General features: G+C 37.9%; 2 protein-coding genes across 51 annotated transcripts in view; one reads left to right on the top strand and one right to left on the bottom strand.

Annotated features, from left to right (window-relative positions):
* LOC129731781 (zinc finger protein 420-like) overlaps positions 1-27,692 on the top strand; it is a 47,795-nt gene that overhangs the window by 15,491 nt on the left and 4,612 nt on the right. For 6 of the 50 annotated variants that reach the window (XM_055692088.1, XM_055692086.1, XM_055692087.1 and 3 more), the window contains exons 3-24: positions 2,955-3,038; positions 3,215-3,298; positions 4,018-4,101; positions 4,671-4,754; positions 5,180-5,263; positions 5,812-5,895; positions 11,645-11,728; positions 12,355-12,438; positions 12,942-13,025; positions 13,476-13,559; positions 14,009-14,092; positions 14,443-14,526; positions 15,020-15,103; positions 15,869-15,952; positions 16,360-16,443; positions 16,716-16,799; positions 17,224-17,307; positions 17,867-17,950; positions 23,451-23,534; positions 23,874-23,957; positions 24,807-24,974; positions 25,073-25,422. In XM_055692088.1, the coding sequence (XP_055548063.1) occupies positions 2,955-3,038; positions 3,215-3,298; positions 4,018-4,101; positions 4,671-4,754; positions 5,180-5,263; positions 5,812-5,895; positions 11,645-11,728; positions 12,355-12,438; positions 12,942-13,025; positions 13,476-13,559; positions 14,009-14,092; positions 14,443-14,526; positions 15,020-15,103; positions 15,869-15,952; positions 16,360-16,443; positions 16,716-16,799; positions 17,224-17,307; positions 17,867-17,950; positions 23,451-23,534; positions 23,874-23,957; positions 24,807-24,974; positions 25,073-25,422 (2,198 nt within the window). Of the gene's footprint in view, positions 1-70; positions 377-442; positions 777-895; positions 997-1,077; positions 1,529-1,953; positions 2,141-2,954; positions 3,039-3,214; positions 3,299-4,017; positions 4,102-4,670; positions 4,755-5,179; positions 5,264-5,811; positions 5,896-11,644; positions 11,729-12,354; positions 12,439-12,941; positions 13,026-13,475; positions 13,560-14,008; positions 14,093-14,442; positions 14,527-15,019; positions 15,104-15,868; positions 15,953-16,359; positions 16,444-16,715; positions 16,800-17,223; positions 17,308-17,866; positions 17,951-23,450; positions 23,535-23,873; positions 23,958-24,806; positions 24,975-25,072; positions 25,423-27,692 lie in introns of all 50 variants that reach the window. The other 44 variants (XM_055692060.1, XM_055692035.1, XM_055692038.1 and 41 more) reach the window with 40 other exon arrangements.
* On the bottom strand, positions 1,839-2,898 carry LOC129731783 (uncharacterized). The gene is made up of 2 exons (XM_055692090.1): positions 2,380-2,898; positions 1,839-2,326 (listed from the first exon to the last, which is right to left on the bottom strand). Exons 1-2 carry the CDS (start codon positions 2,817-2,819, stop codon positions 2,287-2,289), a joined length of 480 nt encoding a protein of 159 aa, XP_055548065.1. The 5' UTR covers positions 2,820-2,898; the 3' UTR covers positions 1,839-2,286.

Here is a 27,692-nt window from a genome sequence, read left to right as displayed (position 1 = left end):
TAATTCACTAACAACCTTGTGTGTGGCATTATTTCTGATGATCCTGTTGTCTGTTGTTTGGAATTTGTAGGAGCAAAACTTACGGTTAGCTGTGCAAGTGTTGCAATCGCCGTACCGTGCGCTCACTGTTGCTCATAATCAATGCCACCGAAAGGGGTGTTTGTCGTAACTTGCCAAATATCTGCCGAAGATCTAGTGGCAATGCTGTTGGCGGCACCCTTTGAACGTAATCATCAGAAGTAATAACACCCAAAGAAGTTCCGTCTGAGGCAGGACCTACTAATCAGTCGCAACCGAACTAACAGTAAAGAAGCCTTTTAGAATCGTAGCCTAGTCACACAAGTAGTACTACCCTCTGAGTATACTGATTGCGCCCGTCCGCAACAAGTGTTTTGTGATGTTTGAGCGGCCTACTCTAACACCCCGTTCTCCCTTCTTGTAGATGAATAAATTTTGGGTGCTGACCAATTTGATTCAAAATTCAAACGTGTATCCACTACCTAAAGTTGAGCATCCGCACCATCAGCAGTCGGATCAGCAGCAGCATCCTACGTCGTCTCAACACCAGCAGCAACAACAGCAACATCAACAGCCGCCTCCGTCCCACCAGCCGCCATCATCGACAACGTCGTCTAAGGGTGGAGGAAGCCGTCATCCACCCGGTGGAAATCACGCACTCGGACCTGCACCAGGATTATATCATAATCCGGGTGGCGTTCCCGGTCCAACGCCACCCAGTGCCAGCTCGGCACCAACTGTACCTACATCGGCCATAGGTGTGCACTAGTTTTGCTAGCCAACACAGTTGAAGCAAAGCTCTCAATACAAATATAGCTTTTAAGACAGAGAATTGTTAATCGTTTTTGTTCAAAACCCCCATTTCTACCCAATCCAGGATCGACGCACTTAACGAATCTCTCCGGGCCTGCTACTAGTGCGCACAGTAGCAGAGGCAGCAGTAACCATCCAGCGCCTCCACCTGGAGCACATCTGCAGGTACAGTGATACCATTATCAATAATCCTACTAGAGGAAAATGTACCTCACTACACATTAATATGTTTTCCGCTTTGTTTAGCAACTCAACGGAGGGGTTCCGACGGATCATACTAAGCCCCAGTATTTAGGTAACATGCAGGTCCATCCGGCGCACAGTGGTAGCGGACACCATCCGCCTCCACCACCCACGCAGGGTCCACCACAATCCGCACACCCGCCGCCACCGCAACCGATCTCGATTGTGAAGCCGGAGTTCAAGGTGCCCTCCATACCGGCCCACTTAATGGATGTGCGCGGTCCGGACGGTTCGATCGTTAAGATCAACATGCCGGAGCCTCACGATCCGAGCAAACCACCCAACAATGTAGAAATGTTGAAAGTCAACATCGAGGATCTCAGTCAATTTCTTTCGTACCATGAAGTCTTCGGAAAACTACCTTCCGATATGCTAACGGGCCCATCCGCTAGTCTTGTGCCATCATCCGCTACCAATACTGCGACGACCAGTGGCGGTCATAGTAATGGTAAATGTGAGTTTTGTTCTGATTTTGGCACTTTTTATTTTCTCGCTCGATTTGTTTAAAGTTAGGATGCATCTTCCGGTTTTTTGATTGATGGTTCACTGTGCACGCCGTGCAATGCTGTTTATTAGTATGCCAAATTTTGCGGATTTCAACCGATCAGTGTTCAATACTTTTTGGAAATTCTATAAAAGTTTCAACAGCACTGCATAGCGTGCACAAAGTTACTTTCTGTTTCACTAAAACCACTCTATCGTTCTTGAAGCGTGTAAAATTTCACTTACAACTTTTGCTTGGTAAAATTAGTTTCATTTTCCAACCGAACTCACTTTCGTCTAACTTTCCTACGGAAAGATTCACCGGAGATGTACTTCTGTTTTGTTGCTGTTACCAGTCTTCTGGTTCGCTAATCTGGGAGCTCTGTTGTTTTTCAGTAAACCACATTCGCCAGCAGCATCCGCAGGGGGAATCGCCGTTCAAGTGCAGTTACTGCGCGAAAAGCTTCACCAGGAAGGAGCATCTGACTAACCACGTGCGTCAGCACACCGGAGAATCACCGTACCGCTGTCCCTACTGTGGCAAAACTTTTACCCGAAAGGAACATCTCACGAATCACGTAAGGTTAGTATGATGGAGGTCGATCGTAAGCCGACCAATGGAGAAAGAAAAAAGACTGTAAGCAGAGCTTATCTTTCCACGATTATAAACCTGTTATAAAGGCCACGGTTTTTGTTTTGTCTGCTTTTAGTTGTGTTATTTTTCTTGGGTTAGTATTTGATTTTATTACAATCAACGTAATTTTGATCACTGCGAGAGAGAGAGAAAGTTACGATTTTTAAGTGTATATACGTGGACAAGACCTTTGTTTAGGAGGTCTTCTCGTTGTTTGCCCAGTAGTTGCTTGAAATATTGTGGAACGATGTGATTGGAGTTTCCAGCGCTGAACGATTTTTCTTACTTTGAGAAGACTTTGAACTCTGTTTGGATGCTTTTTCTGATCCTCACTTTTATTCGGTGGAGGATTCAGTAGCTTGATAATTCGGCTTAACGTTTTGTGTCGGGTTACAGCGCGATATGGAGCTGCTTCCGCTTGTCGCCGATAGAGTTCCTTTTCCTCAGAAGAAAGTCGCCTCCAATCCCTGGCTGCTTCCTTGATAGTCTCACTAGCGGGGCGTCCCTTCCGATGATAGGTGCGCGAGAAGTTGATGTACGGATTTCGGCTGTACTCGCTAAAACAGGGAATTTGCGTGATCTCTCCGGTCTGTCTGGAGGTTGAGGGAACCGCGTGGTCGTCCTGCATTTTATTGGAAATTCCTGGATGAACGCAACTGTCAAAAAGCAGACAAAGCAAACAAAATTATTCTATACAGAAGCTAACCGAAGCTAACTTCGATTGAACTGACGCTGTTTTCTTCTTTCTTCTCTTCTTTGATAGATTGCACACGGGAGAAACCCCCTACCAGTGCACATACTGCGGGAAGAAATTCACCAGAAAAGAACACCTTACCAATCATGTCAGGTGAGAAGACGAAAGTTTTGCTCCTTCATGGTCGATCTAAAAAAACCGGGTACCTTTCCGGGGTCCGGCATTTTGAATTGTTCCCCTTGAACTGGACTTGGTTGCCACTTTGTCCGATATACTAATGCTCGATTTCGTTCTTTTTTGGTTTCCACGTGGTTTCGTCGTAACCGCAGGTTACACACCGGAGAGACCCCGTTCCAGTGCACTTATTGCGAGAAGAAGTTTACGCGAAAAGAGCATTTGACAAATCACACGAGGTGAGCCCAGTGTTTTTTTTTTAATCTTCCACCGTTCTCCTAAGTAGTTTGTTAATTGTAAGTTTTAAATTACGGTCTATTTGTGTCGGATGATAATTTTGACTGAAAGACCAATATCATGACTTTTCCTGACATTTTAGGGTCATTTGACTGCAATGGGCCAGTGAGTAAGATAACATCGATATTTTGAACTTGAGAAATCGCATGCTTCAACTAAACAGGATAGATAAAAGAACTTTACCTTTTACACTACACTTTTATATTGCTTCACTTTTCAACTCTATCACTTTCACAATCACAAAGTGATAGAATTAAAAAGTGAAGTGAAATAAAAGTGAATTGTGAAAGTGTGTAGATTCTGTCAACAGCTCGAGGAAAAATCAATGAATTTCAACTTTACCTGTTTCTAAAAAACGTTTAACTTTTGTTTACCATTTAAAAAATGCAAAACTGCTTGAATTATTCGTCATAATAAACTCACAAAAAGTTTAGAAAAAAAAATCAAATAAATTAACCGTCTGTTTGACCAATAAATAATATCATCATTGGCTCATTGGCCTTATGACCCGTTCACCACTCCAACCGACTTTGAACCCAAGAGGAACGTGCTGATGCAAAAGCTTACGCAAAACGCGCGTATCGTTCTAACACGACTACTAATAATTGGTATTGGCAGTTTAAACCGGCAAAGAAGGCTAACGTTCCTCTTCTTCCAACAGGTTACACACTGGCGAAACGCCGTTCCAGTGCTCCTACTGTCAGAAGAAATTCACCCGCAAAGAGCATTTAACGAACCATGTCAGGTGAGCGTCGTTTTCCGATTTTTTTCTGTACAATTTTGTAGTTTTCTTCACACGTTAAACTTTTCCAAGAAAAAAAAATCTAGTAGCATTTACGATAATACTACAGTAGCTAGTTTTTTGGCATTGGGAAAATTGTAACCTGGCTTTGGGTGTCAGTGCTCTTCTGACTCTCCAGACGCGATGGATAGTATTTTTTTTCTTTCTTGCAAATCGTATACTCCGTTGAGTCGTGTTTTGAACTTTTATGAGTGAGTTTTGTTTTGTCGTACTGTGTGGCGTAATATTAGTAGAATTTTCGATCGCTACGAACGTAAGCAACAGTCACACCACCTGTCGTACCGCGATGCGTTACGGCCGGCTGGTATTGAATCCGAAACACGCAAGACACTGGAACGTACTTGAAGCTGGGTTAGAGTTTTCCTATTACCAAAAACGAAACGAAGAAGAAAACAACGTGAAAAAATAAAACGACAATTGCTTCCTGCCCACACTAAAAACACCAACCCACCAACAGAAGAGAGGCGTTTAATCTTATTCGGAACCAACCTTTTCTGAATTCTTTCCGACAGATTACATACTGGAGAAACCCCCTTTCAGTGTACCTATTGCGAAAAGAAATTCACGCGCAAAGAGCATTTAACGAATCATGTCAGGTGAGCGTCGTCCAGTGTATGTTTGGTATTGGGAAAATTGTAACCTGGCTCCACCACAAAAAAACAGCACAATGCCTTTTTTTATTTAGAAGGTTCTTTTGGCATGGAAAAATCGTATCCAAGGAAAAGAAAAAGGTCGAATGAAGAACAAAGGAAAATAACCACGTATGGAGAAGGAGGATGGGGTTTAAATGTTTATTTGAGTCAGTTTGCTTTATACCTACGTTAAAAGAGTTGTGATTTTGTTTCGCATTTTAAATTTGGTTACAGTTTAATCTCGACATAAGGAAAAAGGGGGGGGGGGGGTTAGGGGCATTAATTGCCAACTATTGCTATCTTGACTGGCTCAAAGCTGGGTTAAAATTTTCCTCGTATCGAACGCGATTAATCAATTTGTCCCCATATTTTTCTAATCCAAACAACAGAATACACACTGGCGAGACTCCGTACCGGTGCACGTATTGTGAGAAGAAATTTACCAGAAAAGAGCGTTTGACGTATCACATAAGGTGAGAAAGCACGCTCCAGTAATCGTCGTCACGCACGCACGCACGCACACACATCGTGTAGAGTCGGGAACACACATTCGGCGTAAAAAAACAGTTTCCTCCGGATGAAAAGTTGGGAAAATTATAACCAGAGGCTCCGTCCCCGAAATTTAAAATTTTACCACCCACTATTTGGCTCGAAATCTTTGGCATAATCTTTTGGCATTGCACTGAATTGGAAACGTATTGTATTCAAAATTACACCCACCCAAAATTGGTCCCACCTTTCGGCTCACTGGTTTGGTTAAGATTTTCCGAGTTTTTTTTCCTGCGAGAAGGGCTTCAAAATTCTTCGTAGTAATAACATTAAGCATTGATGAGAGATACCGTTTGGAAAAACACGACACATGATCTGTGGCTGTGGAAACGAGAAAGGAGAATAACCTTGTGTATGATTTAACGTGTCGCATTTGTTTTCTCTCTTTCTCTTTCTCGATTCGGGTTGTGGCTCTCCACATACAAAAAAATAATAAAAATAAACCGTCCGTCCGTACCGCCTATTGCAACAGATGGCACACCGGAGAGACTCCTTATCATTGCACATATTGCGAGAAAAAATTCGCACGAAAAGAACATTTAACGAATCATGTCAGGTGAGCGTTGACAAACTTTTCTGTATTCATTACCCATCAGTTTTCGTTCGCGATCAACTAAATGTATTTTACAGCTAATAATGACTTTTTTTATACAGCCCCGCCCATTGTTAGAAGTTTTTACGTTGCTAGCATCTTTCAGTGATTTAACAAAACACACAAAATTACAACAATAATCATTTGCTACTGTCTGTGCCAAGCTAACCTAATGCTATTAGGAACATACTGAAACCAATAGGCCTTCCCCTTATTTGGCTGATAAAAACTAAATTTCAAAATTGCTACCACTCAAAATCAAAAAAAGAACGAGGATCATTCAAAGCCCGGGCATCATTGTTTCCTTTTTCTCTGATAGTTTGAAAATTTTACACAGTTTGTTTTTGTTCCTGTTAGTTATTCATTTGAACACGGTGCCTGCTGAGAAATCAAATTACGCTTCTGTGAATCGTTTTAGTACGATTGGGCACGCGAATTCCTTATCACAAAAAGAATATTGTATGAATTGAAAAGTATTGAAATTTAATTTAAAATTTGTATTTTCTTGGTGATCCGTTATTCGGAGTCCACAGCTGTCTAACAAAACATTTCCAAACGCTCCTGAAGTCATTGAACTCATGGGAGTTTAACACTATTCAAACTGCACTGTTTAAAAAATCCTTTTAATTTTATTACTACCCACCAATAAGTATATTTTTGATGTTAGTGTTGTCGTTTTTTGCGACAAAGGCGTATTTGCATGCAGTGTTAAATATGACGAGCTTCAAAATGATGGTTCTGAAATATACTGAAAATTTTTTCTACTAGTAACCTTTATTATCTAAGCTTACATTATGATTAGACCATTGGTTGTTTTGAGTTATGAATTTGAAACATGTTTTGCATTTAAATTTGCTTCTTTTTTTGTATTCTGTCACGGTCGCCATGCTGTAACTCAAAAATAGGCTGCAAGGCAGCCTAATCAACGTTTCTATTTTTGTTTTTATAACACTCAAACCAAACCAAATATACCAGGAAACCTTTTTTTCAACTCTCTATGAAGCTTCTTTTTTATTAAAAATCAAATAAATTTTAATCACCAAAGCTATGAGCGAAAAAGTTTCTGTAGATAGCAAATTGAAGTGAACAAGTGTTAAACATTTAAACCGCAAAACCACCAATAAATGTTTTGCAGAATCGAAATTTTTTATTAAATGAATCAATTTTTCAAATTTTCGAGGTAAGCAAGAATCGATTTTTTCTTGGTGACTCTAGCTATTTGTAATCTCTTAATCAATCTTAATTCTAAGGATGTATTTTCACGGGAAAATATCATCTCTTCAAGCAAATCATATACATTTTATTTACTGGTTTTGGCTAGATTTCCGTTCTTATGTTGAAACGACTGATTAACATGATATAAAATATTAAGTATTCCATAGCACATCTTCAAGATTCTGCATCATTTCAACAACTGTTAATATAGATTGGCGAAAATCTGAAAAATCAGGGAACATCAGAAAGTTTATTTTTTATCAGGGAATTTAGGAAAAATCTGGGAAAAATTAAAAGGGTAGCGACTGCCGAGAAACATCGGGAGAATCAGGGAATTCATTTTTGGTTCAGGAAAATCAGGCATTCTCAGGGTATTTGAAAAATAATCAGGAAAATTTGAGTGGCTTTGGATTTTTTTACGCAATTATTCCCGAATTAAATTTATTTTAGTGACTTTGATTGGACGCTAACCTGAATGAGAATACGTCTTCTATTAAAAATCCTTGAGCGTTACGATTTGTTACATAGGGGAGGCGTTACGTAACAAAATATCTCTAGGGACTCCAAAAACGAGCATTTTATTAGGCAAATACCTCCACAGCGTTACGAAATTTTTATGAGGAGAAGGTGTTAGCGTTACGCTTCGTTACATATGGGGGGTGTGGGTCCAAAAATAGGGTATTTTGCGATACTCAATTTATGAATGTCGCCTTAACAAAAAGGAAAAAAATGCCCGTAGAGCTCAAATTATTTCCCGGTAATACAATGCAACACTTCCCGGTGAATCTATCAAGACTGTGGATTCAATGAAATGATGGAGGTTTGTATTTTTTGTTGAATAGCATTGAAATCTAACAAAAAATAATACTGATTTTTATCATTTCGCTAAGTCCACAGTTTTGTTGGATTCAAGGGAGGTTGTTTTTTTGACCGTGATAGAATCGAAACAGCACTGTATTATAGCTTTTTACCCGTTCCTGTGAATTTTGGTGCCCGTAGACGTTTCGGAAGCTTGAGGCTTCAATGAAGTTTTCCAGTAAGTAGACGGAAAAACGACGAACCTGGCAGGCAATTACTCAGGGTGGCGACTACCGGGAAAACTCGGGAGCATCAGGGAATATCAGGGATTTAATCTTTTGATCAGGAAATTTGAAAAGCAATAAATTAGTTCTGAATTAAATTTATTTGCATCTGATGTGGACGCTCTCCAGCAACACTTAGGTTACTTAATTTGTTTGTTTTTTTTTCGAAGCGAAAACGAATGTGTAAATCTACGCCAAATAATCTGACAATACACAAAATTTTCGACCATTTTTTATTTGATTGGAACTACACACTTATAATTTACTGCCGAGTCTCGATAATTCATTGCCGAGAACGGCACCACTGAGTGCTAGGTTGAAAAAAAAAAAAAAAATGACAGCTGTCACATTTTTTCGTAATCCTCGGTTTATCCAACTGTAACATCGGCACAAAACATCCGAAATCTTAGTAAAAATAGTTCGGTAATATTTTCTGTCCAAATTTCAGTTAAGTTGAATCGAGATTTATGAAAAAACATGACAGCTGTTATTTTTTTTAAACCGAGCATTAGTTAGTAATACTTGACTGTGCAAATTTATTTTGCAATGAAAAATTAACGTGGTTGTAAAGCAGAACGAACCTTTACAAAAAAAAACATGAACTTACGAGTAAAAGTTATGGTTCTATGTGCCCCTAGCAAATATGATTTTTTTCAGAGACCTCAATGAGTTATTACGTAAGCCAACGTAGAATCGACAAACCCGGCGAGTAACAACTTTGCGGTTTTTTGATGCATTTCTATATTAACTAGGGGCATCAAAATTCACAGGAATGGTTAAAAAGATATAGGTGCTTACTACGGAAGTCACTTAACGGTGAAATCAGAGTGAAGTGATTAGAGTCCTATTACAGAACTCACATAAGTGAGAAAAACGTCGCAAAGTGACAACTACCGTGAAATCTGGGTTATTATGAGTGTCATATCACTGAAGTGAAAACGGAATAAGCGACCTTTCGCGTGAAATTATTTCACGACCATTTTTAACGATGAAATGATCCCACGAGGATCGGATAAGTCATGAAAATTGATTGATTTGTAATCTAAAGATAAATATTGGATTTTTTTTAAATGAAACGAATTAGAATTCGATCCGTGTCCAAAAGCGATCAAAGTAACTTTTAGACCGATTAAAAAAGTGCACTAAATCATGAAATTTTCGATATCCAGAAAAAATGTTTTTTGATGCCAAATGTCTGAGAAATGCAGAAAACGTCAAGATCTGGTGTTATCTGAAACAACGAAAATTTTTGTCACCTTACTTGAGGTGGAATCGAGAATAGGTCTAAAAAAGTGAAGTGAGCGTAAGAGTGAAATATAATTCACCGTGAAGTGATTCCCGTAAAAAGCACCATAGTTTTTTTAGGGCAACTTACTTAAGCTTTAGGGTAACTTTTGTGTTGCTTTTTTCGACCAGTGTAATATTTATTTTCTATTTTTTCAAACTGGATGTGTTTCTCAACAGAAAAATATTTTTGTTCGAGATTCAAGTTAGCAAAAGCGATGCTAATTAGTTATAATTACTGGTGGGAAATTCAGCAGGAACTAGACTGGAACTAGTCATCCTTTTTAGTTTTGTGATTTAGGTGTGAGAAGCTATGATAGTCGTTAACCAAATCAGTTAAAAACAAATTTTAATAGTCAGGGCAAAATTTTTGAAACCTCATGGAAAATCAGGGAATATTAAGGAATTTATTTTTGGAAATTGAGTCGCCATCTTGTTAAACAAAGCAGAAAAAAAATTACCGAAATTAATTCTATATTTCAAAGAGAATCAAGGAATTTATTTTAAATTTTTTTTCTACCATTTTGTAATAGAAACATTTATTTATCTTACACCGTTTATGCTTACTGGAACTTGTTTCGCAAAATCGCAAAAATTATTACGAATTTTTGTGTGCAGCATTTCAGTACTGCTTGTTATCATAGTTTCATATTCACATGACGGAAAAGGAAAGCAGGAAGTACTGGTGAAAATTATCAAAGTTTATTTAAACGTTCACAATAGAAGGATAGTTGGTCCAGAAAAATGGTATTAATTTCTTATAAACTTCTTTAACTTCTCTTCTGAACTCTGGGGTCGTCAGTCTCAGATCTCTGAATTTATAACAAATTCATTACATTAAATTGAATAATGAAATTGAACAAAAATTTGTCCTGGATTTGATGTAAAATAATGAATAGTTACAGTTTTTGTGTTTCTATATTTTTCCATGATGTGCATTTGTAAATCTGGTTTTGAAAGCACCTAAATCAAAATAAATCAGCAATCCCTTTCGACTTTAGAGTTCTTCAAAGCAGAGTTTTTTAGAAGTTTTTTTTTCGTCAAATTGAAGGTAATTAAATTTCTGTTTTCTTCGTTCTCATGTCAATAAAATATCCCATTTATCCCATCATAATTCATTGACACATGCATAGATTTTTTTATAACTTCAGGAAATGTAATCCAAAATTATCAGTTTTGTTAAAAACGTTTAAGTACACCAAGAAATTATCAGCTTATTTCGAAAAAAAAATCACTCAAACTTATCTCTATCACGTTTTAAACTTCTTAAAGCTAGCAATTGATAAAAATGGTAATCATATGCAAATTATAAATTATCTTTCAGCGTCAAAACATTTGTTTCCTCAATAGTAAATACAGGACATCTCTTGCCCAAAAAAAAATTACACCGCAACTTGCGAAGCATATCCGTCTCATGGCACAGTCTGTGATTCATGACATGGCGACCGTGACATTACTGTTTGAAATGACAGTTTTTAGAAAAAAAGTAGTTTATATAAAAGAAACGAAAAAAACGGACATAAACTTTTTATTCCAGTAAGAATCAAGTAGGAACATCTCAATTTGTTTTAAATTATTTACAACCAGAGTTATTCAAACTGTAATAACAGCTGCTCAAACTGATGACAAAATGTTGGCACGCCTTTATAAGCCAGAATGCAATCTTTATTAAACTGTAATATTTCACACGTTTAAATGTGTTTCGCTATCACTTTCTGACATCTATTGGAACTGCTGATTATAGATTTCAAATTATTGTTGAAGAGCCAACCATCATAAAATTCTTCCTTTCAAACCGCGGAACCGAAGGAGACAGCAAATGATAACCGGCACCTTTGAGAACCCCGTGATCCTCCCACACATCCTCTCGGCGCAGGCATTGGCACAGCTAAGCAAATGAATACCAACTATTTTTTTTCTGCCTCTCGAAATATATAAAAAAAATCACGTCGATCACCCGCACCCCGTATTTGGGGGGAAAACCACTTTTGCCAGTCGGTTGATGACGCTGCTTTGTTTTTTTTATGCGCACACTGAAGCACCGAAAACTCTGGCAGTGGGCCAACCTGTAGCGAAAGCAACCATCTAAAATATGTCTTCTCCTGCGTCTCTGCTCTATGTATTTCAAACAGATTGCACACCGGTGAGACGCCCTATCACTGTACCTATTGCGAGAAAAAATTTACCCGCAAAGAGCATTTAACGAACCATGTCAGGTGAGCGGTTGGTTAGCTGAATAAGAATTCTGTGGTGGTTATTCAAGTGTGACAAATTGTTCTGCTAAAAACTTAAGACAGAAATCGCAAATCGTTGATTCGAATACCACTCTTTTAAGTATTGCACAATTTTCAAACGCTCGAACCCTTAAAACGAAGCTGTTGAATTTCCACAATGTCCATAGAAGAAAATGATTGTGGCACACTAAATGGGAGCAAAATTTTGTTATTCCGTTGAAAGCAAATCGTACGACAAGCTTACTTCAACACCTTTCGGCCCGACGTCCCCCCTGCCCACTGTATGATCATTTTGGAAAGTTCAAATTCGGTAGATTCTGAGTAGGGAACGGTTAGTTTCTGATTACTTCTTGTTCGGAGAATTATTTTGCACTCAGTTTTGCACACAACCAAGGAAAGCAAGGCACCGTGTTTAATTTTTCCGTTCTTTTCTCGTTTGTTTCGTTCCTTCAACTGTAAGAACAATTGTACATAAAGTGTTGAAAAGAGAAAAAAATAAGTGTCCTAGCAGCGTAGTTTTTAATACCGGTGCAAGCCAGCAAATAAGACAACGAAACGTCTCCAGTATAACATCATCTTGTCTCTCTCTCTATCTCTTTCTTCAACAGATTGCACACTGGAGAGACTCCCTATCAGTGCACATATTGCGAGAAGAAATTCAGTAGAAGAGAGCGTTTAACGATTCACACAAGGTGAGCGTTTATTTGCTTTCCCATAATTGAATTTACAAATATCCCCCCAAATGACAGTATACACCATGTAAAAAAGATATCAAGTATACGACAAGAGAAAGAAATTGGCAATTTTTGGCTATTGAAACCCGTGTTTTTTGATAATTGGGAAAAAATGCGCGACTTGGCTTATACAATAGTAATGCTTGAAATGTGCGTAGGCATTTTTGCCTCTTTTTTTTAAAGACAAAATTACCAGCAGCGTGCTGCTGAAAAATCTATGGTCCTTTCAAATGGAGCAATGTACAGTGAACAATCATTCTGCGTTTGGGCTAGAGATAAGCTATGAAAAAAAATCAGAGCCAACCGTTACACGACCGATGTTCGCGTAAATCCTAAAGTTGAAAAATTGTACCCCCAAAGACGAGCCGGGTGAAGAATGTTTGACATTTTGATGTGTGCTTTAAACATTAATACTTGTCCCCTCTCTATTTTTCTCTCTCTCTCTGTTTAATTCTGCACAGAATACATACCGGAGAGACCCCTTATAGATGCACATATTGTGATAAGAAATTTACCAGAAAAGAGCGTTTAACGTATCACATAAGGTGAGCGCTTCATCTGTTTTTCAAAGAGCAGAGCCTCCACCACTACCACCACTACTACCACCACCACTACCATAACCATTTATTGTTTGTTCGTTTTGCTCATATCAATGACAGTAAATCCATATCTTCTCATTCGACTTTTCGATAATCCGTCGTGAAATTTGATACTTGGAACATGATTGACCCTGCTCGCTGCACCGGGATTTTCGTTGGACAAATTATACACCTATTCCAATTATCAAATTACAAAAGGACGTTCAAAATTGAATCCATTCATCAATCTAACAGCAATTCAAGCTGATAGTTTTTTTGTTTGTCCATACTGCGAATGCAGTATTCTTTCGAAGAAAAAAAATTATAAACAATATTACAAACGGGCATTAACTGTGTCTATCAATCTCTCTCTCTATTCTCTCATCCGTCATTGCCCCCACGACCGTTTCCAAACAGATTACATACCGGAGAGACCCCCTATCAGTGTACCTATTGCGAGAAAAAATTCACGCGAAAAGAACATTTAACAAATCATGTCAGGTGAGCGCAACAAACCACTTACCAATTGTCTTTCCGTTCTTCTTTATTCTTTGTATATATTTCTGGTTTAAGTCATTGTGTGTTGTGTATTGAAATGCACTTTTGGCGCGAGTTCACTTCGAATTTCGCGACCTTTTGTTTTGGAATCGAGGGCGAAAAGGAGACCCCAAAGTGCAAGTTTTCGGTTACCGATGATGTGTAACGTATCGTTTTCGAGAAGCTTTTATGTTTTGTACTGAACCAGTGGCTTTTTCACTCCTTTCGAATTAAGTAGAGAAAAAAAAAACAACGATTTAGATACACGGAAACTTGAAAGCTGGCATCTGGACGGACCTTTTTCCTGTCTTTGTATTCCCGAAATCGATACGAAATTGACCCAAAAGTTCACTTCAGTGCCGCGGTTTCTTTGGTTCTCGCTACTATTAAGTTTTTATTCTAATCCCTACCAGATTGCACACCGGAGAAACACCCTATCAGTGCACTTATTGCGAGAAGAAATTCACTCGAAAAGAACACTTAACAAATCACACAAGGTGAGCGTTGTTGTACTTCCTCGCTACATCACTGTCACTGTCCCCTTTTTTTCCCCGTTGAATCCGTAGTTCGGAAATCCCGTACAAGAAGGATACTCTTCTTTTGAGTTTGGTTGTTAGTATTGGGCGAATTTTAACTGTATTCAATAAATTAAAAAAAAAGTAAAGCAACGGAATTTCGACAAACTTTGATATAGGCATGATTTGGATGTTGAAAATTTCTGATAACTGCAAACTAACAACCTTGGGTTGCCGGGTGTCCCTATCGTGTTATCAAATCCTTCCATTCCTAGAAGTGATCGGTTTGGTTCGGGGTCTGTATCAAAAGAAGGTACTCTCTTACTCAACAGATTGCACACTGGCGAGACTCCCTATCATTGCACATATTGCGAGAAGAAATTTATGCGAAAAGAACACTTGAAAAACCATGTCAGGTGAGGTTCCAAAACCAAAACCGCTTTTTCCGTCCTTCCATGTTAAGTTCACGCTATATAAACAAAACATGATCAGCATCCACATCTGAAATCATTCCATTCCATATTTGGACAGTTGTTCCCTGCGATCCAAACAATAGCTAAAATAGACCGAAAACTGAATCATTCCTTTAGGGGAAAAAAATTAAATTGGTTTTGACCTTACGATGACAGAAGGCTGAAAATTTTTCGCAAAATTACTACCTCCTTAGGACTACTGACCGGACGAAGGATTCTTTTTTGTATTGAGTGATTTGTAGCGATAGTAGATTGTAGTACTCGTAGATTCATTGAGTTTTTTGATCTTCGCTAGATCTCGGAACAACTCTGTTCATTTATCTTAGAACTCACATCTCTCCTGAATCTAATATCATTACTTTTCCCCCGTAACCGCCACACCACCACCATCACCCTTTCATTCCCAATTGCACTTTCTAACCGTATATTGTGACAGATTGCATACCGGAGAAACTCCCTATCAATGTACGTACTGCCAGAAGAAGTTTACGCGAAAAGAGCATTTAACGAATCACACCAGGTGAGACTGACCCCCGCATCGTTCTATCCTTAGCGCCGCTCCCGTTTATGACTCTGTTTTCATCTTTTCATTTGTTTTGTTTCATTTGTTCCACACTAGTCATTCATTTGCGTTTTAGTTTCCTTTCGAACAAATCGATTCGAATTACGTTACAATCCCGGCACTTGCGATTAACTACTTAATAGAATACGAAGTAATCGAGCAACGCAAAACTTTCGGAACCCCGTTTTATTGATTGCATATGGAATCTGGCCAAAATATATGTTATAATTTATTCTGCAGAAGCGTGTGTAAAGTTAAGGATCTCTTAGAGCGTTATTTGTTATTGTAAATTTTGGGATAGAAATTATACCGATTTGAACATTACATACTTTAAAACACTTGTTAATGTAGAATGTACACTGAACTTGTAGAGCTAGTTAAAAAAAACAATTACCTCCACTATAGAGGCGTCGTATTTTCATTACCCACATTAAAATGTAAAGACTAAAATCAACCACCAAAATTTAAGTCCTCAAATACCACGCATGCATAGTGGAGGTACCAAGTAGTTATTTTTTTTGTTTTGTTTTTGTTGTATAGTTGGCTCGAGCGTGACAGTCTAAATCAGTCGGTTTTTTTGTACCACTTCATTTATCTTTTTACTACCACATGCATCATTCTGGTCCCCACTAACATTCTTACTGCTCCCATATTTGAGTCGAGAAAAATGACTTTTGAAAGTGCGAATTCTAACATTGAATCATCGATTATCTTCGCAAATAGATTACACACCGGCGAAACTCCCTACCATTGCACTTACTGTTCGAAGAAGTTCGCTCGTAAAGAACATCTCACAAATCATATCAGGTGAGACCTCTTTTCTTTTTTTGTCGTAGGTTAAATTCCGGCACGCAAATCCCCCAAAAAATCCCTCATTCATCACTTTCCCTTTAGGGACCGATACTCACTTTGTCTTGATTTTGAATGTTGTTCAATTTTTCCAACTTCTTACCAAGCAAATATACTTGTTGGACAATGGTGTATCGAATTAGACAGATTTTGTTTTATTCTTTTCGGAAGTACTGTCCCTTAAGCTAAAGTAAGGCATTAACTTCATCACCATCACCACCTCTCATTCTGTCATCCTTTTTTTCATTGCGCAAATGAAGCAAGATTCTTCCTCACGAAACTTCCCTCTCATAAGTACATTAATGAATGAAGGCTTTGTCCGGAACAGACGCATCTAATCTTCCAAATGTTATTTTTGCAACTAGATTACACACTGGCGAGACTCCTTACCAATGCACGTACTGTTCGAAGAAGTTCACTCGAAAAGAACATCTCACAAATCATCTCAGGTGAGAGATTACTAAACATTTTCTAGGATTTCGGCAAATTTCTAGTGTTCCAAGCTCCACACCCAATTTCAATTTTGTGTGTTTGCTCACTACCTGTGTTACCGGTGGCGGTTCCCAAAACTTTGGGGCCGCCATCCACATCTTTCTAGTATCCTCCAAAAACAGGCGACCTGTTAATGTGTTTGTTTAGTATGCCAAAAAAAAAGAACCCGTTGAATGCTAATGCTGTGCAATTTTCTTTTCCATACCAAACGCGCTCTCACTACCGGTAGGTTGCACACCGGCGAAACTCCTTACCAGTGTAACTTTTGCCAAAAGAAGTTTACGAGAAAAGAACACCTAACGAACCATGTCAGGTGAGAATCGTTTTCATTCAAACATCCACTCACCCCTTACACCTTAAAAGTCGAAGGTCCAAGAGCTTGGTGAGAAATAAGATCCTGGCTTATCCTGTGGTGGGTAGTCACCGCGCCTCAATGCAAAGCTTGATGATTGTTCACCGCAAAGTTCTCAAGCCACGTTCCAATTTTCCCCAATTATTTAAAAACAACAACTATCGAGAGCCATTTTTCCGATGCTCGATGGGTACTGTAACAATGTGGCACCCGATCAGCCCGGGACTTATTTTTTGCTAAAGCTTTCCTCCGAAAACCAACAAAAAAAACATACTCATATCTTTTACGCTTAGTGTCGGTACGCAAAATACGAGAAAATTTTAAAGACCGTTCTTCTAAAATGTTGTGTCTTTCTGTATGCTTGCATTTTCCGCCTTTCATTCAGATTACACACGGGCGAGACTCCTTATCAGTGCTCGTATTGCCAGAAGAAGTTTACGAGAAAAGAGCACTTGACCAATCACACCAGGTGAGGATGATGTGTTGTTATTGCATTCTTTAGTTTGTAAGGACCAACCCAATGAAACAAAGCAAGTCAAAGAGCTCTCAATTGACGTTTCTCTCATGCCGTCCGTCTGCGATCTAAGTCCAATCAGTACAGCCAGTCAAGACAAGTTTATACCGGCACAGTCTAAATAGCGTTGCAGTTGCAACCCCAAAAAGATTTCATATGGAATCGTTCTAAATTAGAAAGCAAAAATTATCAAAAAGCCGGGTTCAATACAAAATACTAGAAATAATTCCCTCCCTGTCTCAACGTTTCCCAACCATAGCCAAAGTAGTTAGCCTCCCAAGCCGTGAAAAAACAGGGGCAGTGTGCAAGGACTACACGTTACATTACACAATCGGGTCTATCAACCACGCTGTCCCTGTTGTTTTACAGGAATTTTAAAGCCCAGTTTTAACTATTTTGTTTTTCCTTCGTTTAGAATAAAGAAAACCGCCCCCCGAAAACCTTGTTATATATGGAACACGCATGTCTCTGTATACGTATAAAAATGTTGTATATCTTCCTCTTATCACAACAGATTGCACACCGGAGAGACTCCTTATCATTGCACCTATTGCGAGAAGAAATTTATGAGAAAAGAGCATTTAACGAACCATGTCAGGTGAGAGGTTGATTTGCACGTGTCAAAAGAGCACTAACTAACCCCCCCTCAAAAAAAAAACACCCGAACACTACCCCTATGTTGATAAGACAAAAAAAAACACCCAAAGCAAAACAGAACCCCAAATGCCAGAATATGATCTAATCCTCCTGTTAGTGTTCCCCCTGTCTGTGTCCTATTCTTCCACGTTTGGGTTTTTTTACTCTTTTAGATTAATAGTTTCTATTTTTTTCTCGTTCGGTTGATTGTAAACTGTTTTATGTTACTGCTTTCGTATTAGAAATGTTCTAGTTTTATTTTTGATATCTCTCGTGTACAAATTAAGGTTTTCAATATCGTTCTTGTGATAGTTGTTAATTATTAACTTTAATGTTCGTTGTTATTTTCTGGAATAAATATCTCCGAAAAGTGTGATAAAATGAAAAAAAAAGTAATAAGTTTAAGTCTTCCACAGAAAAAAAAATCTCAAATATTTTTACAATGGAGGAAAATGGCATATTTCTTCTAGTAAAAAGTTTTTTCTTCACTCTTGTTTCTTTCTAATTTATATATTTTTATCTCCTGTGTATATTTTGCTAAGGATTTATCGTTTTAGAGCAGTGTCCAAATAATTTGCTACCCTATCGGGTTTTTTGTTATCAAAGCACTTTGTTACACAACTTTTTTATTATATATCAGGTATTGAAACAAAACTCTGCTGATGCTTTGAAACTGAAACGTTACAAGACTTCTATAGAGTTCAATTCAGTTCAAAACACAGAAAAAAAGCTTTTTGTTTCACAACTTTCTGAGAATCTAATGAACCTTGCTCAATTATTGGATGCTACACAGGGCGCTTTTAGCCAAAATGATTAAGAAAAACCAAAAATTTAATCGATCATTTTTTATTTGAATGAACTTTTGTATACGTATGAGGAACTGGGAATTCCTTTTCAGATTTCAATGAAACTTTGTGATTGTAGACTTTACTTAATAAAAAAATTTTGTATAGGGTATCGAACGTCTTCGTCAGTGGTTTTCTTCGGCAGTTTTTCTGCAGCAATCTTATGCAAAAGGGAGCCGAAGAAAACCACTGACAAAGACGTTCGATATCCTACTTATTTTTTTGAAAATTTATTTGGGCTGACATTTGAAAAGTTATAGTTTTTTATTTTTTATTATAATCATATATCTAAATAATTACAAGAGATTGAAAAAGGTGTCATGATATAACTTATTTACTACAAGTGCGAATATTGTGTGTATTTTTATTTAGAAATATTAAAAAAATAAATTTGATACCTTGCACTGAAGAAAAAAGTTGATACGTTACACTGAAGAAAAAAAGTCATCTTAGTTATTTTTCCTCAAACCAGGGTTTTCAGATAAATAATTAAGTTGCCTAAAACAAATTTTAACAAATTAAAATGGGCACTCCTAAGGCGAAACGGTGTTGAAGCCACAGCCACGGTCCACTTCTAGCCCCCCACTGCGAATTTTTAAAGGCACAAGACTCGGTAATAGTTAATGCATCACCTATGAAAACGCTATTTTATGTTAGCTGCGGTGAAGCAAATCCAAAATAGCGTTTTCACGGGGAACGCATTACCTGTTTTCGAGTCTTGTGCTTCTAAAATTTTGAAGTGGTGGCTCGAAGTCGACCGTTAATGACTTCAACACCGTTTCACCTTTCATTTTTTTGTCTAGTTTTTTTTTTTCACCTTTCATTTTTTTGTCTAGTATTTTCACGTTAAAAACATCGGTTATCTCATGTTTCTTTCATATGAGGTGCCAACCAATAAGATGAAACAGTTCTATTACTCTTTCATAACGAGGTTTTGTTAACTGGGTTGAATTACACTGATCAACACGAGTGTGGCCTTAAAGTTAAAACTTGAAAAAGGAAAGACTATTAACCATTCCTGTGAATTTTGGTATCCTCGCCCCCAACATTTTTTTCAGACTTGAATGAGTTTTCTCGTAAACATAATGTTGAAGCCGGGTTCGTCCGGCGAGCAATTAGGAATGGTTAAAAAGCTATAATCTTTCTAGCGCAACTATTTTGAACTTTAGGGCAGAATTTTATTGCTTTGTCGACCAGTGTTATCTTCGGACAGTTCAGTTGCCAGATTCTCTTTGAGCGAAGGTTTTGGCGATTGGTGACCTTCATGATAGAATTCCACAGAGTGCAGACACTAAGATTGTTATAATAATTGTGGAAAGTATTCGGATCGCGGACTGAACTTTTCCAGCTAACAATAAAATATTTATTGTTTTCCGAAAACTCAGTAGATACCTACTAAGGTTCTTGTCCCGTCTGGATGAGGAATTTTTTTCTAAGTCTAAGTCGCACCCTTCTGTCCATGTTCATTTTCCGCATCCTCGTAAAATTATATACACTGCCCACTGCACTGAAACTTAAAAGCAATATTAGTTCCCTGCAACTTATCCCTTGATAGTTTTACACAGATATTCTTATGGGCTCAAAATGTCGTTTTGTACTTTCCGTAATTTTTTTTGAATAACGTCGAATTTGTCAAAAAAAGCTTACGTAAAAAGGCCACCGATGATTACAAATATTTTTAGTGCCAGAAGGTTTCACTTGATCGGTGTGACGTCTTCGGCAAAGTTGTAGATAATAATTTTGTCTCTCCGAAAAATATACAATATGGAAACTTTTTTTTTTCAACAGAAAAAAATCAAGAAAAAAGTTTAATTAATTACCCTAACTCAAAAAACTTATTTTTCAAAGAGAAAAGAAAAAAATTAAACCAAGAGGCGCTTGTTTGATTGCTATAATGTTTTCGGCAAAGTTGTGGACAATGATTTTGCCCTTCCAGAAAAAATATGGCTCAATTCTTTCTGCAAGTGGAAAATCTTACTAGGGGTTTTCCCTTGACCGACTGCCTCATAATGATAATATTTTTTGAGCCGAAACGGTGTGTTTGATCGGTGTAGTGTCTTCGACAAAGTTGTAGATAATAATTGTGCCCTTGCAAAAATTAACACTGAAAAAAAATAGAATGAATAGTTAATTTTGACAATTTTTGTTTTTCAATTTTTTATTTCTTCTAGTTCAGATAACTATCATTTTTTTAGCTTACAGTGTGTAGTTTTCGTGTAAAAAATCAGTTATTTTACTTTAAAGGCTTCTTAAGATAATTAATTTTTATTTATTTTGTTGACAAAAAAAAGTTTTTTTACGGAGTATATTTTTTCGGAAAGACAAAGTTATCATCTACAACTTTGCCGAAGACGTCACATTGATCGGTGTGACAGTTTTGGCTATAAACTATATTTGTATTTATCAATTATATGTTTTACATAACCCCTTTTACAAATAAGTCGTGGTTCGAAAAAAAATACAAGCTGTACAAATAGACATCTTAAAAAGGCCCATAAGAACATCTGAGCAAAGTCGAATCAAGAATGACAATTGAAAAAAATGTATCGAATTTCGGATATGTTTACGGAATTACTCAGGTGCAATCACTTTCAAGTTACTGATAAAGACAAAAATTTCATAACGATGATTTAGTCCAAACTATCTTTGGATTAAAAAAAAGGGTAACGTTTTAGTACATTTGCCATGTATAGTTTTCGATATAAAATCAGTTTTCTTTCAATGTACTTTGGCTTTGTAACTTTCGAGTCATTTCGAGTAAAATTTGATAGTAATATTTTATTTGGATTTGAAGGATTCAAAAGATTCTTCTGAGTCAATAATAATGCATGATTGTTCCAATCGTGCGTGAATATAAAAAATGTAATCGTGCGTAGTAAAATGTAAGGAGCACGTTAGTAGATATAAACGGAAGTGAAAAATAAAATAGGGATCAAAGCAGTAAAACAGCTGATTTATGATATGAATGTATAGCGCACAGCAGATTTTAGTTGAGCAATTCCACAAAAAAAAACGGGCAACCAATTTAATAGACCATTTTTGATTTGGCTGAAACATTGCATAGACGTTTCTATAGGCAAAAGACGCCATTTTGTGCTATTGGTTGAATTTTTTGGAACACGACTCATTTTTGAGAAGCCATTAAAAATGCTGTTTTTGGAAGGTATTGATGAATACAAATATTTTTAGGGCCGAAACGGTTTGTTTGATCGATGTGACGTCTTCGGCAAAGTTGTAGATAATAATTGTGCCTTTCCGAAAAAAATATACACTAAAAAAAGTTTAAAAAAAATTATCTAAAAAGGTTAATTTTTTCTATTCTAATATTTTTCATAAAAACTACAAAAGATTATCTAAGCAATGCAACCGGTTCGATCATGGAGAAATCAGGAAAAAAAATTATGATTTTTTGACAAAAAAAAATTATTTTTTTTTCGGGGGACTTATTTTTCTGGAAGGACAAAATTAATATATACACATTGCCGAATTTTTAATTTTTCTTTTAACTTTTTTAAACAAATAAATTTTTCTTTTTAGAGTGTATATTTATTTCGGGAAGACAAAATTATTATTTACAACTTTGCCGAAGACGTCACACCGATCAAACAAACCGTTTGGCCCTAAAAATATTTGTATTCATCAATACCTTCCAAAAATAGCATTTTTCAGTAGTTTCTCAAAAAATTCAACCAATAGCGCAAAATGGCATCTTTCGCCTATAGAAACGTTCATGCAAAGTTTCAGCCAAATCAAAAAGGACAATTTAAAAAAAATATTAAAACTGGCACATTTTTTGTGGTCATGCTCAGTTTGATAATAAAACACTGAAATCAATGCTTCGTTATTTTTTCAAGGACAAAATAAAATGTTAGCTTGAGAAAAAGCTGAATTCGCTCAACGTAATAAAATACCTTCCACATGTTTTTGAATAAACTTAGTTTTGAATATTGTTGTTTTTTTTTTCATTTTACACAAATACACAATGTTTAATATTAGTACGAAAATAAAACTAAACTTTAGATGTTACATAAATCGGTTGGCCCGTTGTCATTGACTAGGCGACCAAAATGTTTTTGAACGCGAGTAAAACTTGGCTGTCGAGTGACAGACGAGCTACTCGTCCAAGGTCCAGCCGATTCGTAATCTGCAATACCAAAATTGGTCTTACGAGTAACTCGCCGCTCGCCGTGTCTTCTATAGTAGGGGTCATAATTTGATGCAAAATTCAAAAACTATCGTTGCGAACGATATTGAAAACCTACAATATTATCTTCTAATGTAAACACCAAAAAACTAAATCAACCGGGGTAACTCACTCGTATTGTAAATAGATTGAAAACAGTTTCACGAACGTTAGCATTATTATTTTCACCTCCCACACCACTCCTTCCTGTAAATTTATTTGGCACTTTTTAATTTAGGTTCTATTATTATTATAATTAGCATTGTTATTATGATTATTACTATTATTAATTTCATCAAATCTATTGTACAGAATTTTTGCGTTTTGTTTTTTCAACTGTTTCTCTCTCGTTTTCTCTCCCCTCTCGCCCACCAACCAAATACTCTCGGACCAAAAACAAAACCAAAAAAAAAACCTCAAAAATCTCTATCCAGATTGCACACCGGAGAAACTCCATATCAGTGCACATATTGCGGGAAGAAATTCACCCGAAAAGAGCATTTAACCAATCACATCAGGTGAGGGAAAACGAAATTTCTTATGTTTTTCTGTCTCTTTTTCAGTTTAGTTTACAAACAAACAAAAAAAAAACGTCCCACTCAAACGAAGGCTTCTAGCTATTTTTTTTCCTTCTGTTTGGTTTAAATACAGCAAAAAAATAGAAGCAACTTTATGGTTCTAGAGCAAGTGAAGGTCAACTGTTGTTATATTTAGTTTTAAAGTTTAAAATTTGTTGGTCAATTAATTTGAATTTTTTTGTCGAAACCGGTTTCAAATGGGGGAAAATGGCTTCGCTTGTCGGGAACCCCGCCGCAAAGTCATTTTTCTGCTGGTTATTTATCACTCTTACCCTACAGATTGCATACCGGAGAGTCTCCTTATCGGTGTGAGTACTGTAACAAGTCATTCACCAGAAAAGAACACCTCAAGAATCACGTCAGGTGAGGGTCGTTCGTAACTTCTATTCGTTTTCTTCGTTCCGTTACGTATTACACTTCTAACGATAAGTTTGTCTCGCTTGCCACACACCGTCACTTCATAATGAGTAATATTTGATCAAAGCAATACCCATTGTTCTATCTGCGTTACTTTTCACTCTGAGGTTGGTGAAACATTTCGTTTTGCAGAAATAGCGCAATTTTTCTTGTTTTTTTAATGTGCAATGAATTCGCCTCTCTGGCTGTGCCAAACTAGTGACCATATTATAAGCAATTATAGCCAGTGTGTCAGACGAAATGTGCGTATTTTTCCAAACGAAATTTTCACCAAATTTAGCGTGCCTGTCTCGTTTCATTGTGTTTTAACTGTGTTTCGTATCAATCATTGTTTAACAACGAATCCACGAGCAAATCGATTGTACCTGATAGGCGAAATCGCATTCACTCCTTTCGAGTAGCAAAAAAAAAAAAACAATCACAAATTCATTCTGTTTACTTTAAATTGTACCTTTATTTTCATAAATTGGGTTATTCTTTTCACAACAGTTAATCGAACGACCATCGCCTTCTCTAAAACCTTAAATTTGTTTCTCGTTCATTGCTTGTGTCATTTTTAATCCACTTTTTCCCGCTAGATTTTTGACTTTACACTGTCATTCCTAAAACAGTCCATTTGCTTGGTATACCTCTTCTCTTTATAAGTAATCTTTCGGTGGTGTGCTGATTTGTTCCCCACTCGTTGTAACTAAGAACAAAACATCACAAACATCGTCACTAAAGCGGAAGTGTAATTTCGAATTCGATTGCTAACATACTTTTCCACTTTGTCATGTTTTTTGTTGCCACTGTCAGGCTTCACACCGGTGATTCGCCGCACAAATGCGAGTACTGCAACAAAACGTTTACGCGCAAGGAGCATCTCAACAATCACATGCGCCAGCACAGCGGAGATAATCCTCATTGCTGCAATGTGTGCAACAAGACCTTCACCCGCAAGGAGCATCTGATCAATCATATGAGGTTGGTATACGTGAATGATTTATGCGATATATGCTGCTGCCAGCGGAAGCCACGACTAATCTGTTTCCTTTCTTCGCTTTCTCCCTCTCTGTTTTCAGTCGGTCACACACCGGCGAACGTCCGTTCCAGTGCGATGAATGCGGAAAGTCGTTCCCACTGAAGGGCAATCTGTTGTTCCACGCGCGCAGCCACACCAAGGGGCAGCCGATGGAGCGGCCGTTCCGTTGTGATATGTGCCCGAAAGACTTCATCTGCAAGGGACACTTGGTGTCCCACCAGCGATCTCATACCGGGGAGAAAAATCATCACTGCCCGCAGTGCAGCAAGTCGTACGTTGAGCGTGGCAACATGCTGCGGCATATGAAGAAAACGCACCCGGACGCGGTTATACCTGTGCTGCCCAAGCTGCCGCACATCAAGGTGGAACCGAAGTCCACCGGTGAGTACTGTGAGTGTTCCCTTTTTTACTTGCTATTATTTTTCTTGCGTTTGTTAATGCGCCGTATGGTAATGCTAACGATTAGTGTTGCGTTTGAACTTTCGGTTTCGTTTTTTATAGTTTGACACACTTTGTCTTTTCTTTTAACCATATGTTGCGATAAAGTAGAAAAATTAAATCTTTTAACATGTTTGACAGAGGGTTTCTTTCGAGTTAGAGAAAAAAGCAAGAGCTACTAAACAAGAGTTGCAATGATGGCTTAGTATATGGACATTTACTTATTGAGTCAAAGTGTGATGCATGCTTCCAACTAACAACAAACGTACCTTAAGGATTGATCTATAACTGCCGCAGGTTACCGGCAAATTTACTTATCAACCAAAAGTCTACTGGTCACTGTTTTGTAATTTGCTATGGTTCAGTTCAGAGTGTTTAGAACACATTCTGTAGGGCCGTTCGTTGTTCAAAAAAAAATGGTTTTGAATTTTGCTTTTGTTGTGTGCTGTCAAGCTTGGTTATTTATTATGATCTAGTGAAAAAAAAGGCCTTGTTTTATAAAAAAACTTACAACAATTTATTTATGTCATTTTTGTTGCGACAGATTAGAAGAGTAGTTGTTCTGTACTCAGCCACTCACGTAGATATCGTGCTATTGCATAATGGCTGAAAGCAAGCAGTTTTTGGAATATAACCTTAGCGGAAAATGAGGTTTAGTGAGGAACAAGCATGCCTTAAGACTTTTTGCAGCAGAGTTACTTAGGTGGATTATACTGGAGTTCATCAAATCAAATAAATTAGTAATACAGTAATATTTTCATCTTCGCTGCTAAACATGGAAACCGTAAGGAGCGAATCGGATATTTTTCAGATTGCATAAAGGCAAATCAACTGATTTTAACGAGAAAATAACCGGATTTTTTCACCAGCAACAAACAAGAGCGCGGATATAGCCAGAGAAGAACTTGTCGACTATAGGCTTTTCATAAAATACGTTATGTTTAAAAACGTTGAAAGTTATTCCGCCGGTGCAGCAGCGGTCAAAGGAAAACAACCGTCAAGCGACAGGTGAAGCTGGAAACAGGAGTCTGTAAGCAATTAACCAGCTCTGCGAATGTGGGATCCGCCATCCTTCAAGCGTTATTTACCAGCTAATAGATTCGTGAAAAATGATCAGTCTTACTTCGTGGAAGGACGGTCGTCAATGGGCCACATCTTTATATCGGAAATTTTGTGTGCAGAGGAGTATCTACTCTTTAACTGTTTAACTGCCTTTGGTGATATTGAATGAAAAAACGTATGATGGACCAGTGTTTGGTATTCCGTACTCTTCGAGAAATCCGGATATTTAAAAGATGCGCGTTAGTAGATGTTATTAGTATCTCGCGGATGTGTCGTGAGTTTTAATAAACCGGGAGCCGTACATAATGTGGATTTCACAATTACGATGAAATAATCGGAGTCTTCGATTAGTGCTCTGAAACTCATAAGTTATGTCCCGTTTAACAGACTATTGCAGAAGTTTGTGTGGGCGAAGATCCTCGAAAAGCCCAATAGGGACACCACGAATAATGGAAAATGGTTTAACGTGGTAGCTGCGTGACGCGTGAAAAACCACGCCGTGAAACGCGAGGAAGAGAAAGGATGACGCACTCATACTCAAAACTGACGGGTCTAAGTACTCGGAGGTCTTAAGGGCCATGATAGGCGACACTCAGCTAAGTGATTTGGGTGCGGATGTTCGGATCATTCGTCGATCTCGTGCCGGCAAAATGATCCTATGACTACGCAGAGACGCCCAGAGACCTACAAAGAGGTAGCCCAAAAGATATTAGGGAAGGACGTGCAAGTTTGGGGCCTCACCCTAGAGGTGACTCTCCAGCTTATAAACCTGGACCCTTGAAAATGAATGTGGAGTTGTGGTGGCCGTAGAGACAATTCGCTTCCGAGATGGTTCTGGGACCCTGGTTGCCACTGTAAAGCTTCCATCGACAGAAAGAAGCAAAGCCCTGAAGAAAACCAAGCTGAAGGTCGGTTGGTCGCTATGCCTGCTGGGCATCCTCCAGCAGCCCGATGCTTGCTTCAGGTGCTTCGAGCGGGGACATAAGGGGTGAGGGTGACGCAATTAAACCTGAACCACTGCTAAGCGGCAGAGCAACTGCTATAACAAGCAGCCACTGAGTCGTTGTCGATCATTGTCATCGTATCGGACCCCTATCGCATCCCTACCGAAAAGGATAACTGTGTAGCGGATAAGTCCGGGATGGCGGCCATTTGGACGG

This window comes from Wyeomyia smithii, chromosome 3 (assembly GCF_029784165.1).
Source record: "Wyeomyia smithii strain HCP4-BCI-WySm-NY-G18 chromosome 3, ASM2978416v1, whole genome shotgun sequence".
Taxonomy (NCBI): domain Eukaryota; kingdom Metazoa; phylum Arthropoda; class Insecta; order Diptera; family Culicidae; genus Wyeomyia; species Wyeomyia smithii.
The sequence above is the reverse complement of the archived record's forward strand: the minus strand, read 5'-3'. Positions and strand labels throughout refer to the sequence as shown.